This window comes from Colias croceus, chromosome 19 (assembly GCF_905220415.1).
Source record: "Colias croceus chromosome 19, ilColCroc2.1".
Classification (NCBI taxonomy): domain Eukaryota; kingdom Metazoa; phylum Arthropoda; class Insecta; order Lepidoptera; family Pieridae; genus Colias; species Colias croceus.
In genome coordinates this window covers 4942277-4952509 of record NC_059555.1, presented here as the reverse complement: position 1 = coordinate 4952509, position 10233 = coordinate 4942277, and the positions used below count along the sequence as shown (strand labels likewise).

At 35.8% G+C, this 10233-nt stretch overlaps 3 protein-coding genes across 5 annotated transcripts; 2 read left to right on the top strand and 1 right to left on the bottom strand.

Moving 5' to 3' along the window:
• The first annotated feature begins 165 nt into the window (after positions 1 to 165).
• Positions 166 to 1589, top strand: LOC123700485 (synaptosomal-associated protein 29). Its single transcript, XM_045647714.1, has 2 exons — positions 166 to 355; positions 433 to 1589. The coding sequence occupies exon 2, from the start codon at positions 448 to 450 to the stop codon at positions 1249 to 1251; it is 804 nt and encodes a 267-aa protein (XP_045503670.1). The 5' UTR covers positions 166 to 355; positions 433 to 447; the 3' UTR covers positions 1252 to 1589.
• Positions 1590 to 1668: 79 nt separating this feature from the next.
• LOC123700477 (zinc finger protein 391-like) lies at positions 1669 to 3210 on the bottom strand. 2 transcript variants are annotated; one of them, XM_045647703.1, is made up of 3 exons: positions 3158 to 3210; positions 2892 to 3074; positions 1669 to 2812 (listed from the first exon to the last, which is right to left on the bottom strand). In XM_045647703.1, exons 2-3 carry the CDS (start codon positions 3060 to 3062, stop codon positions 1781 to 1783), a joined length of 1203 nt encoding a protein of 400 aa, XP_045503659.1. In that variant the 5' UTR covers positions 3063 to 3074; positions 3158 to 3210; the 3' UTR covers positions 1669 to 1780. The 2 variants fall into 2 exon arrangements, with proteins under 2 accessions (XP_045503659.1, XP_045503658.1); XM_045647702.1 differs by having other exon boundaries at positions 2892 to 3210.
• A 449-nt stretch (positions 3211 to 3659) lies between these two features.
• Positions 3660 to 8645, top strand: LOC123700470 (eukaryotic translation initiation factor 3 subunit C). 2 transcript variants are annotated; one of them, XM_045647690.1, is made up of 7 exons: positions 3660 to 3803; positions 3970 to 4087; positions 4180 to 4597; positions 5333 to 5712; positions 5941 to 7224; positions 7452 to 7745; positions 7942 to 8645. In XM_045647690.1, the coding sequence occupies exons 2-7, from the start codon at positions 3995 to 3997 to the stop codon at positions 8113 to 8115; spliced, it is 2643 nt and encodes an 880-aa protein (XP_045503646.1). In that variant the 5' UTR covers positions 3660 to 3803; positions 3970 to 3994; the 3' UTR covers positions 8116 to 8645. The 2 variants fall into 2 exon arrangements, with proteins under 2 accessions (XP_045503646.1, XP_045503647.1); XM_045647691.1 differs by having other exon boundaries at positions 3967 to 4087.
• The last annotated feature ends 1588 nt before the right edge of the window (positions 8646 to 10233 follow it).

The window sequence follows — 10233 nt, the reverse complement described above, 5'->3', positions numbered from 1 at the left end:
TTGGTATCATTGAATCTTGCTAAAGAAGTTTTACTTCTGACACGTACTTGGCTGTGCTTTACGCTCTTTTTTTGTTAAATAACCGTTTTTTCCAATTACCTTCCATTCGACATATGAAAGAAAAAAAGTAGGTGTCAGTAGTGCATACGTCAATAGTAGGTAGGTAGTCAATTTACCTACCATTTACTTTTTTGCTTTTTACGAATTACACCCGATTACACATTCTAAGATCTTCTATTTATATCGTTTATTTTCCAAAAACAAAATATTAATATAAACTTAAAACAAACTTTACACGTGTATTTTCCAAAAAAACAGTATCGATTTTAAGTAAGATACCAATAATTTTTATTGAGTGAGTAAAATAAGTCTTTGTCCTTTAATTGTGTTAGGTATTGCGTTTGATTATTACAATACATACCTATTTTAAAGTGAGGAACTTGCGGAATGTCCGGACATAGATACATAAGCAACACTAGTAATCTATTTGAAGATGAAGATGTCGACGATGATACTTTCGTTAATAGCTACGCATCCAGGAGGCCGCCCCCCCAGCCTAAATGCCAAACATCTTCGTATATCTCCGACTTGGAACGACAAAGACAAACAATGCTTCAAAAACAGAAGGAAATTGAGCAAAGGACTCTAGATTCATCTTCGAGAAGCATAGGTTTATTGCGAGAATCTGAACAAATTGGAATTGCTACTGCTGAAGAACTTGCCCGTCAAAGAGAACAACTACAAAACACCAGCAGAAGACTGGACGATATAAACACAAATTTAACATACAGTCAGAAACACCTGAATGGCATTAAATCAGTGTTTTATGGTTTTAAAAACTATCTTTCTGGAAAATCAGACCAGACACCGCCAAAAAGCCAGGCATCACCTAGCTCCACTAGCAGTAAGCCCGGTCCAAGTGCAAGATTGGATGAGACCCTGGATGGTTGGAGTGGAACCACTCCAACGGAACGCTTCAGTAGCCACCCTACTACTCGTCTACGTGGCTTGGATCAAGAGCAGGCCACTGTAGAACCAATTTCTGACTCACAGAGAATTAATAAAATGTTGGATGCAAACTTAGATGAAATGGTACATCACATTTCAAGGTTAAAAGGCTTAGGTGTGGCTCTCGGTGAAGAAATTGAAACTCAGAACAATTTGATAGATGAAATTCATGATAAAGTTGATACAGCTGATATTAAAATTGGTCACCAAAGTAAACAAATGAATAAGCTACTTGGCAAATAATAACTAACATTCATTTGCCATGCATTGATAAAATTTGAGATTTATTCCAAGACACAGTACGCAAAATTACTTCCTAAACTCTAAAAAGAAACTGTACCTTTGTTTTATTTTATAATGCATGTATTATTATTAAAATGATTGTTATATTGTTAGTTTAAATGAATAGATGGATCAATGTCAATGGTACAGGGAAGTATTTTTATCTTTTAGTTCATTATGTTCTCTATAACATGCACCTTATCAATTATTTCAATGCTACCGCTGTAATTAATGTACATATTGTTTCACCTTTTTGTATCCTAAATGTACATTCTGAAAATATATACTTGTTTATCTTATTGCCTTGTTTTATTCTAAATGTTAAAATATAACTCATGATAAATTAAAAATTAAGGGGGTCACATTGAATACTAGCTGTTGAATTTGATATACTTTATTGATTTAAACAATAAGCAGTCATAAGTATTTTTGACACTGAATCAATATTCAAATTTAAAGCCTACATCTACAAAACAAAATACCAAAGTTTTCACTCATTCACTCCATGTACCTTCATATGCTTTTGTAATACTCTCTTATTTGATAATTTCTTATTACAAGTCTCACAAGTTACCTCTTTATTAGCAGTGTGAGAAATTTTATGTATCTTTAAACCTGACATAGTAGCAAAACCCTTCATACAAATATCACATTGATGGGGTCTTTCAGTTCTGTGTGTGTGAGCTATATGGACTAACAGTGAATGCTTGGTTGCAAAACTCCTATTGCAATTACTGTAAGGACATTGAAATTTTCTGGGTCTTTCACTTCCACTATGTATATGAGCATGTGCTCTTAAGTAGGAAGCCCTTGTATATGTTTTAGGACACAATGAACAGGCAAATTCTTTTTGCCCGGTATGAGTCTTTGTATGCATCACTAGTGTTGACTTTGCTGTGAATCTTTTTCCACAAGTAACACAAACAAATAACTTGCGATTACTTGAGTGTGCTACACGAAAGTGTTCTTTAAGGGACTGCCTCGATTTGTATGTTTTATTGCAGAAGCCACATTTGAACTGGGCTGTCTCCCTATGTGATCGCAGATGTTGACTTAGTCCATTATAAGTAAAGAAAGCTTTCCCACATTTAGGGCACAAATGTTTGCGAAAGTCACTGTGTGTGGCCATATGGTATCTCAGACTATATATGCGGGTAAATGATTTACTACACAAGCTACATGAATATTTTTTCTCTCCTTCTTTTCGTGGTGGATGTTCAGTAGATGTTATCTCAGTGACTGGAGGCAATGGAGTTAGTTCCTTATTAGAAGGCAGATTAGATTCAAAATCTAGAACAGACTGACTGCTAAATAGGGGGACTTCATATTCATGATCTTGATAAACAACATTTATATCAATATTGTCTATATCAGATTGCTGAGAAGTCTGTTGTTGCAGAGTTAATATTTGTGAAAGAGTGGCATTAGCTTTCAAACAATTCAGTTTAAAGCTATAAGCCATTAAAGCTGTCGATACACAAGATGCACACATTCCTTGAGGCCAGTTTTCTTCATCATTATGCTGAAAGTAAAATAAATAATTACTTTACAAAATAAGTTGATGAAAATCACATTACGTGTAATATTTTATTAAACCATACCTCCAAGCAATTTAGGAAAACTAAGATATCTATTAATTTTATTTTATTAATTTCATGTTCAATGAGATCCTGTATATTCATAAACATGGCGGCGTCATTGGAATCAAATTCTACTAAACAAGTTCGACACATATTATTAGTTAAAGGAACTATCAAAGTTGAAAATTCCATTCTCGTTTACTCCTGTAATAATATATACATTTTTCGTATATCTAGAACATCTTTTTTGTACATTAAATTATAAATGATTCAACATTTTCTCATACTTCGTCATAACCTTTCCCATTTTGTCTAGTTCTCGAATCTCGACCAAATGTCATCCTCATGAACACTTTAATGTAGAACATATGTCAAAAATAATACAGATTACATATAATTTTGAATGGAATTGAAATACATAATAGAAAAAAATATATATATTTACCTCTATACAAAAAATCTAAACCAGCCGGCCACCAAACGCGTTAAATTTAAATATTTATTGCAAATGATTTGCTAGCTTCCTTTAAAACGTTTAGCACATCACATTAATTTTATTGTATTATTTCATGTTATGTTATGTGATCACGGCCTATTATATAACAAATAAGAAACATTTTCAATCATTATCATTATCTACCTACCAATTCGTATATAATAGATTTATTACATAATATACATAAAAAATAATAATCATAACCGATAAATACCTAGCAGTTAGACATCACTCGTCGGTCTTCGACACATATTCGATACCGATAACCGATAAATGATAACATCACTATCAGGCGGTGTTTCTTTTGACGTGTGGAGTGTTTCGTGGGCGCATAATTTTTCTTGTAGATTAGGTAATGAATTTAATGTCGTTTTCATGAAATTATCAACTTCTGCAAGTGCTTTAAGTGGATCTTGTGTTTTTTGTTATATTCGAAGGTATAATTTACTGTTTTCATTAAGTTATAATTATAACCTCTAGTTTAAATATCATAACACATTTTGCCGTCTGCAATCGTGTAATAACGTTGAATTTATTGTATAAGTGCATATTATAACATAAACTTTTGCAAGGAGTAACTTTAAATGCAATCATTGAAAGCAGGTAATCGTAGAGCCCTGGAGTAATCATGAGTCGATTCTTCGCAACTGGGACCGACTCTGATTCAGAGACTTCTTCTGAAGAGGAGCAGGTAGTACGCGCCCCAGCACCCGTATACACGGTAAGCTAGTAAATTATGATGTTTACTTCGTATTAAATAAAATAAATTTTAAATCAGATATGCATTTAAGGCTTTTACCATTTCATTTATAGTTTAGTGATGATGAAGAGGAAACCAAACGCGTTGTGCGTTCTATGAAAGAGAAGAGGTATGAGGAATTGGAAGGAATTATTCACTCAATTAGAAATCATCGTAAGATCAAAGATTTCTCCTCTGCCTTAGCATCATTTGAAGAGCTGCAGAGAGCTTACACTCGTGCTTCCTCAGTTATTCAAAAGGAAGAAAATGGAATTGCTCCTAGGTTTTTCATCCGAGCCCTTACAGAATTGGAAGATTGGGTAACGGGTGCATGGAATGACCGTGATAGCAGGAAGGCTATGTCTAAGGGCAATAGTAAAGCATTAACATCTCTGAGGCAGAAACTTAGGAAGTATGCAAAGGAGTTTGATACTGAAATTGTGAAGTTCCGTGAGAATCCTGACCTGCCTGATGATGATGACGAACGTAAAGGTTTGTCAAGTTTTTAACTTTGTATTGTATTTTGAGCATGTACTAAGTTGTAATTTATCATGATCTCTACTGTCATATTCAGAACAGATAATATTGCAAAATTTCAAGATTCTATAAGTTTTCATTATGAAATATGGTGAAATTGACTTAGAAGTATTTATGATGAAAATAGTGGTAAGATATTTTTGTGATGCAACAAAAGCATTATTTATAAACATTTGCATGGACCTCGAAGTAAATCACATAAGTGTGATCAAAAGATTTTTTATTAAATTTTTTTTTGAAGTGAAACTTCATTAGGCGGTTGAGAGTAAAATGTCAAGGTCACGTCATGGTAATACGAAGAAGGGTGACGATTTCGGTATCCTTAAATGGTCTGTCAGTGAAAATATTATCAAAAAGTTCCACTGTTCCAGATATTATCTGCAACTAGCAGGCAGACAGACCAGACAAAAATTGTTAACAAATATATTTAAAATATTTATGTTGGATATACTATTTTATGGGCACTCTACACAATCATGATTGCATCCATTCACCCAAGCTGCCCATTGTATAGAGGGTCCATGAATCAAGACTGCTGTAATTCTTTGGTTTCTTCAATATAAAAAGTCTAATAAGTAATTAAATGTGCTAATTTGGGTCCCACATAGCATTCTATGTTTCATAAATTAAAATATGTAATTGACAAATTAATTCATTGATGTGACTAATTCTAATTTTTATTTGCTATAGATACTTCCTCATCTGACGATTCTGATGAAGAAGAAAAAGTTAAAGAGAAGCCTAAAGTTCGCCGTTCACCTGAGCCACCTCGTAGGCCACCACCACAAGATGACGAGTCCTCCGATTCAATGGACTGGGGTAGCAGCTCTTCAGAATCCAGTTCCAGCTCCGATGATGAAACTCGAGGTGCAACCACCCTCCGTGAAAGATTCTTGAAGCGTACCACTGAAAGAGATGATGATGAAGAGAGGGACAGGCGTAGGGCCAGAAGGGAGAGACGTGAACGAGCTGGCAAAGTTAGCAAGAAAGATCCAGCTGACGATGGCGGAGAGTGGGAAACTGTACGCAAAGGTGCAGCAACTTCCGATAAACCCAAGATGTTTGCTAAGGTATGTATTTTAATAGTGATATATATCATAATTTTATCTGGTTTTGCAACTCAGTAAAAACTTTCTTTGACTGGGTTGCTTAATAGAGTTTGACGTCATTGAAAATAGCCGTCTTCTGTACATTATTTACATGTAGCTACGTTTTTTAAATTGTATTTAAAATTTGTATTTAAAGAAATTTTATTTCATTTTTTTATCCAAATAAAAAAGCTTTCATTGTTCTAACAGGATAGTGACATAGATGCTGCCTTAGTTGTGAAGAAACTTGGTGAGATTAGCGCCGCTCGTGGTCGTAAGCGTACCGATCGCCGTGCTCAACTCGAACTTTTGCACGAACTTAGGACTGTTGCTCAACAGCACAATCTTGGGGATGCTCTTCAACTTAAATTACGTGCTGCAACTGTTGCTGCACTCTTTGACTATAACCCTAAAGTGTCTGATGCTATGAAACCAGAATACTGGTCTAGGCTCGTTGAAAATGTCGACCATATGGTTACTATTTTGCTAGCTCATGAAGATATGGTACTGAGCGAAATGATTACTGAGGAAAATGAGCAATTAGTAACTCCTCCATTCCAAGTTCGTGGCTGTTTGCTCACTGCACTTGAGCGCTTGGATGATGAATTTACTAAACTTCTTAAAGAATGTGACCCCCATTCTAATGAATATGTTGAGAGATTGAAGGATGAAGTTAGGGTATCAGCATTGATTGATCGCGTATGTCAAGTTGTAGAACGAGATGGTTCTCCTCAAGAAATCTGTCGTGCGTATCTTCGTAAAATCGACCATCTTTACTACAAGTTCGATCCACGCGCGGTTAAGAAGGATCTGCCTCCTGGTGAGGAGACTTCGATTAAGAAGATGGAACGCTTCTGTAAATACATCTATGCAAATGATGAATCGGACCGTCTGCGAACGCGCGCAATCCTATCTCATATCTACCACCATGCTTTGCACGATAATTGGTTCCAAGCACGCGATCTTCTGCTTATGTCTCATTTGCAAGAAAATGTTCAACATTCTGATCCTAGCACCCAGATTTTGTACAACCGTACAATGGCCAATTTGGGTTTATGCGCATTCCGCCGCGGGAATGTGAAGGAAGCTCACGGCTGTCTCGCAGAACTGATGATGACTGGAAAACCCAAGGAATTACTGGCCCAAGGTCTTCTGCCCCAACGTCAACACGAGCGCTCTAAAGAACAGGAGAAAATTGAAAAGCAGCGTCAAATGCCCTTCCACATGCATATTAATTTGGAATTGCTGGAATGCGTATATTTGGTGTCCGCTATGTTGATTGAAATACCTTACATGGCAGCTCACGAGTTCGATGCCCGCCGTCGTATGATAAGTAAGACATTCTACCAGAACTTACGTGCTAGTGAGCGTCAAGCGCTCGTGGGACCGCCGGAGTCGATGCGAGAGCACGCTGTAGCCGCCGCTCGGGCCATGCGTCGCGGTGACTGGCGCGCATGTCTCAACTTCATCGTCAACGAAAAGATGAACGCTAAGGTATGTTGTTATGTTTTTACTTATTTAAAAATTTAAAGTACCACACTTAAGTTATTTTATTTTAATTTATAATATAAATATTAGTACATTTTTATGTATTTAAATAAAACTATACTGGCTTCAGTCTAATTTAAATAAGGTATTGTAAAATCTTTATACTGAAATAGTGATCAAATCTGTCTTTCATACTATTTAAATAATGTTAAATTATTTTCATGCTTTTTCAGGTTTGGGATCTTATGGTAGGTGCTGACAACGTTCGCGCGATGCTTGGTCGTTTAATACGCGAAGAGTCCCTACGCACGTACCTATTTACGTACGCGCACGTATACGCATCCTTATCTCTCCGCTCATTGGCCGATATGTTTGAACTGCCTCGCCAACGCGTGCACTCTCTCGTCTCCAAGATGATTATAAATGAAGAACTGCTTGCGTCATTGGATGATCCTAGCGAATGTGCGATACTTCACCGCTCTGAACCAACTAGGATGCAAGCGCTGGCGCTACAACTTGCTGACAAGGTAATTTATACTTTTTTATATTCATTAAATTTTTAATTGTTTAATAGTTAAACTACATTTATTTAATATATTTTGGCTATCTAATTGTAATCATAAATACCCCAATTTCAATTTTTATGACATAATTTTTTGCACTACTTTGATTTTTCAATTTCACTTAATATTATAATAAAACTAATCCCTCCATCTTCCTTAGGTTGGCAACTTGGTGGATTCAAACGAGCGTATTTTCGAGAAGCAAGGGTCGTTCTTCCAGCGGGGCGGTGCGCCGAGGGGCGAAGGCCGGCAGCGCGACCGCCCGCGCGAGGGCTGGGGGGGGCGCCGCCAGCGCAACCGCCGCCGCGACGACGAGCGCGGACACGAAGATTGAAGCACAACTACATACTGAGCTATACAGTGAACACCAACACATTCTTACCGTTCATCAACTCCGAGGAAAAGTGCTCACTGCAAAGCTCCACCAATAGCGACTCGAATGATTGTATGAAGGATATGTGTAATAACAACACACCTGTCACAAATTCTAATGAACAACACGATAAATATTTCCAAGTCGGTAAAATTACATTTCAGCGGCGATTACGTTTCTACCAGCCTAAACTTTCCTGTTGTTATTGTAAATTAAGTGTCTTATATGCAAACATTTGTGTCGCTAATTTAAATCGTTTCATGTTCTTGGCTTAAAGCGCCCTTCCACATGACAGCGGCGGATTCTTCATGGGTATGTTTATATCCATCGTTTTCGTCGTTTAATGTGGAAGGGCGCAAAATGTTGAAATCCATCAAGCTATTTTCTTTTTTACTCGCCATCGGCCATACGAAACTAACTAAAGGGTTTTCGTAAGTAGAAAATAGCTCCAGTTTTGTAAATGAACATTTGAATAAATATATATTCTGTCATGTGTAATATTTTGTTGTCCCCATTTTTATGGTCATTTAATCCAAAGTCTTTTCTTATTAGGTATGAGAGATAAGAGATTATTATGCTCCTCGTGGTATAAATCAGAAAATGTAATTTAATTCAAGATCACACGATTCTATTCAATACTATTATACAAGCATACAAACTATTATACAACTTCGTTAAGAATTTTGACAAATTGCAGATAAAAATCATCTCAATCATGGCATTAATCGAACAAAAAGAAACTACTCTTCGGGTTCTTATTTTAGATAACTCGTGATTGAAAACCAACCAAATTTAAACATTATGAATAACTAGCTGTTGCCCACATCACCTGCGAGGTCACAACAAATTTTCATCCTCTATCACTCCGTGATCACTCTTCTATCTTGTGTATAGTTTTCTTTTATATTTAGCAACGATGCCCGATGGGGGTAGAAATTTGTCATACCAACCATTAGTCATAAATACCATTCACAGCACAGATTAAGTATTAGCACAGAATACATAATAGTAGCTAAACGCTACAGAACGGACACTCTCCGCCTCCCGCCAAAATTAAACACTTACCTCACCCCGCACGATCAGCCATGTTATGGTACCCATTTCCCGCAAGGACGATACCAACGCACAGTATTTTTTTGACCCTTCTTTTGCGACAGCCTAATTTTATTGAATGAACGTATGGATATATACATGACAAACGCAAGAGTAAAACTCCCATGAAGCTCACTATCATACTTTTCGAAAAAATGCAATCTGAATAAAAAGTACCGGTTATTTATATAATTCAATTTTTATTTTTTATTAATTTTTCTACCATTATAACACATTTTTTTGTTTTGCGAGCGTCAAGGCTAGCCATAGGGCCAATTTTAGATCCATTCGGGGAAGAGCTGTGACTTCGCAATTTCGAGATAATCGCATAAATAACAAAATTTCATTTCTTTTTTTGTGACTGAACTTTTAAGAATTAGCAAATTATTTTTACTTCAAAACATAGTTATATGTATGGACTACTTCCAAAAAAAAAAACCAATTGCGAAAAGAGCGGATTTCGCGAGATATTAATTTCTGAAAAAGTACCGGTACTTTGACGATTTTTTGTATAAAATCCTAAATCACACTTTATCAATATTTTTATTTCATGCTTTCATATAAAGGTAAGTAGGTACCCCAATTACTATTTTTTTTCTTTATTTATATATACTTATACCACATTATACTAGGAAGAGGATCACATAAATTTGTAAGTTTCCTTGTCTGTAAAATTATTAAAATAAACTTGACCTTGGATTTGGCAGGAAAAAATATGTAGCTAAGGGAGTGAAATGAAATGTGAAAATGTCTAAACTAAAAATACGTCATTTTCATTTGTTAGAATGAGTGAACTGTCTTCAATTTCAGTACAATAAGATTCTTCTTCGTTGGGTTCATCCTCTTCTTCATTGAATTGAAATGGTTTTAACATTTCAATAACAGCAGAGGGCAAAGGCAATTTTTTAATACTGATAATGTCAATAATGTCAACTAATAAGTTGAAATAAATAGTCGTAATCTTGTTATCTAGTGCCCCGAGAAAGC

Bases quoted from the DNA above. Each gene is read 5' to 3' on its own strand.
- LOC123700485 (XM_045647714.1), top strand. From the start codon at position 448: ATGTCCGGACATAGATACATAAGCAACACTAGTAATCTATTTGAAGAT.
- LOC123700470 (XM_045647690.1), top strand. From the start codon at position 3,995: ATGAGTCGATTCTTCGCAACTGGGACCGACTCTGATTCAGAGACTTCT. The intron at 5,713-5,940 runs GTATGTATTTTA...TTGTTCTAACAG, and splicing joins AACCCAAGATGTTTGCTAAG to GATAGTGACATAGATGCTGC. The intron at 7,746-7,941 runs GTAATTTATACT...CATCTTCCTTAG, and splicing joins CGCTACAACTTGCTGACAAG to GTTGGCAACTTGGTGGATTC.
- LOC123700477 (XM_045647702.1), bottom strand. From the start codon at position 3,062: ATGGAATTTTCAACTTTGATAGTTCCTTTAACTAATAATATGTGTCGA. The intron at 2,813-2,891 runs GTATGGTTTAAT...TTTTACTTTCAG, and splicing joins TTTTCCTAAATTGCTTGGAG to CATAATGATGAAGAAAACTG.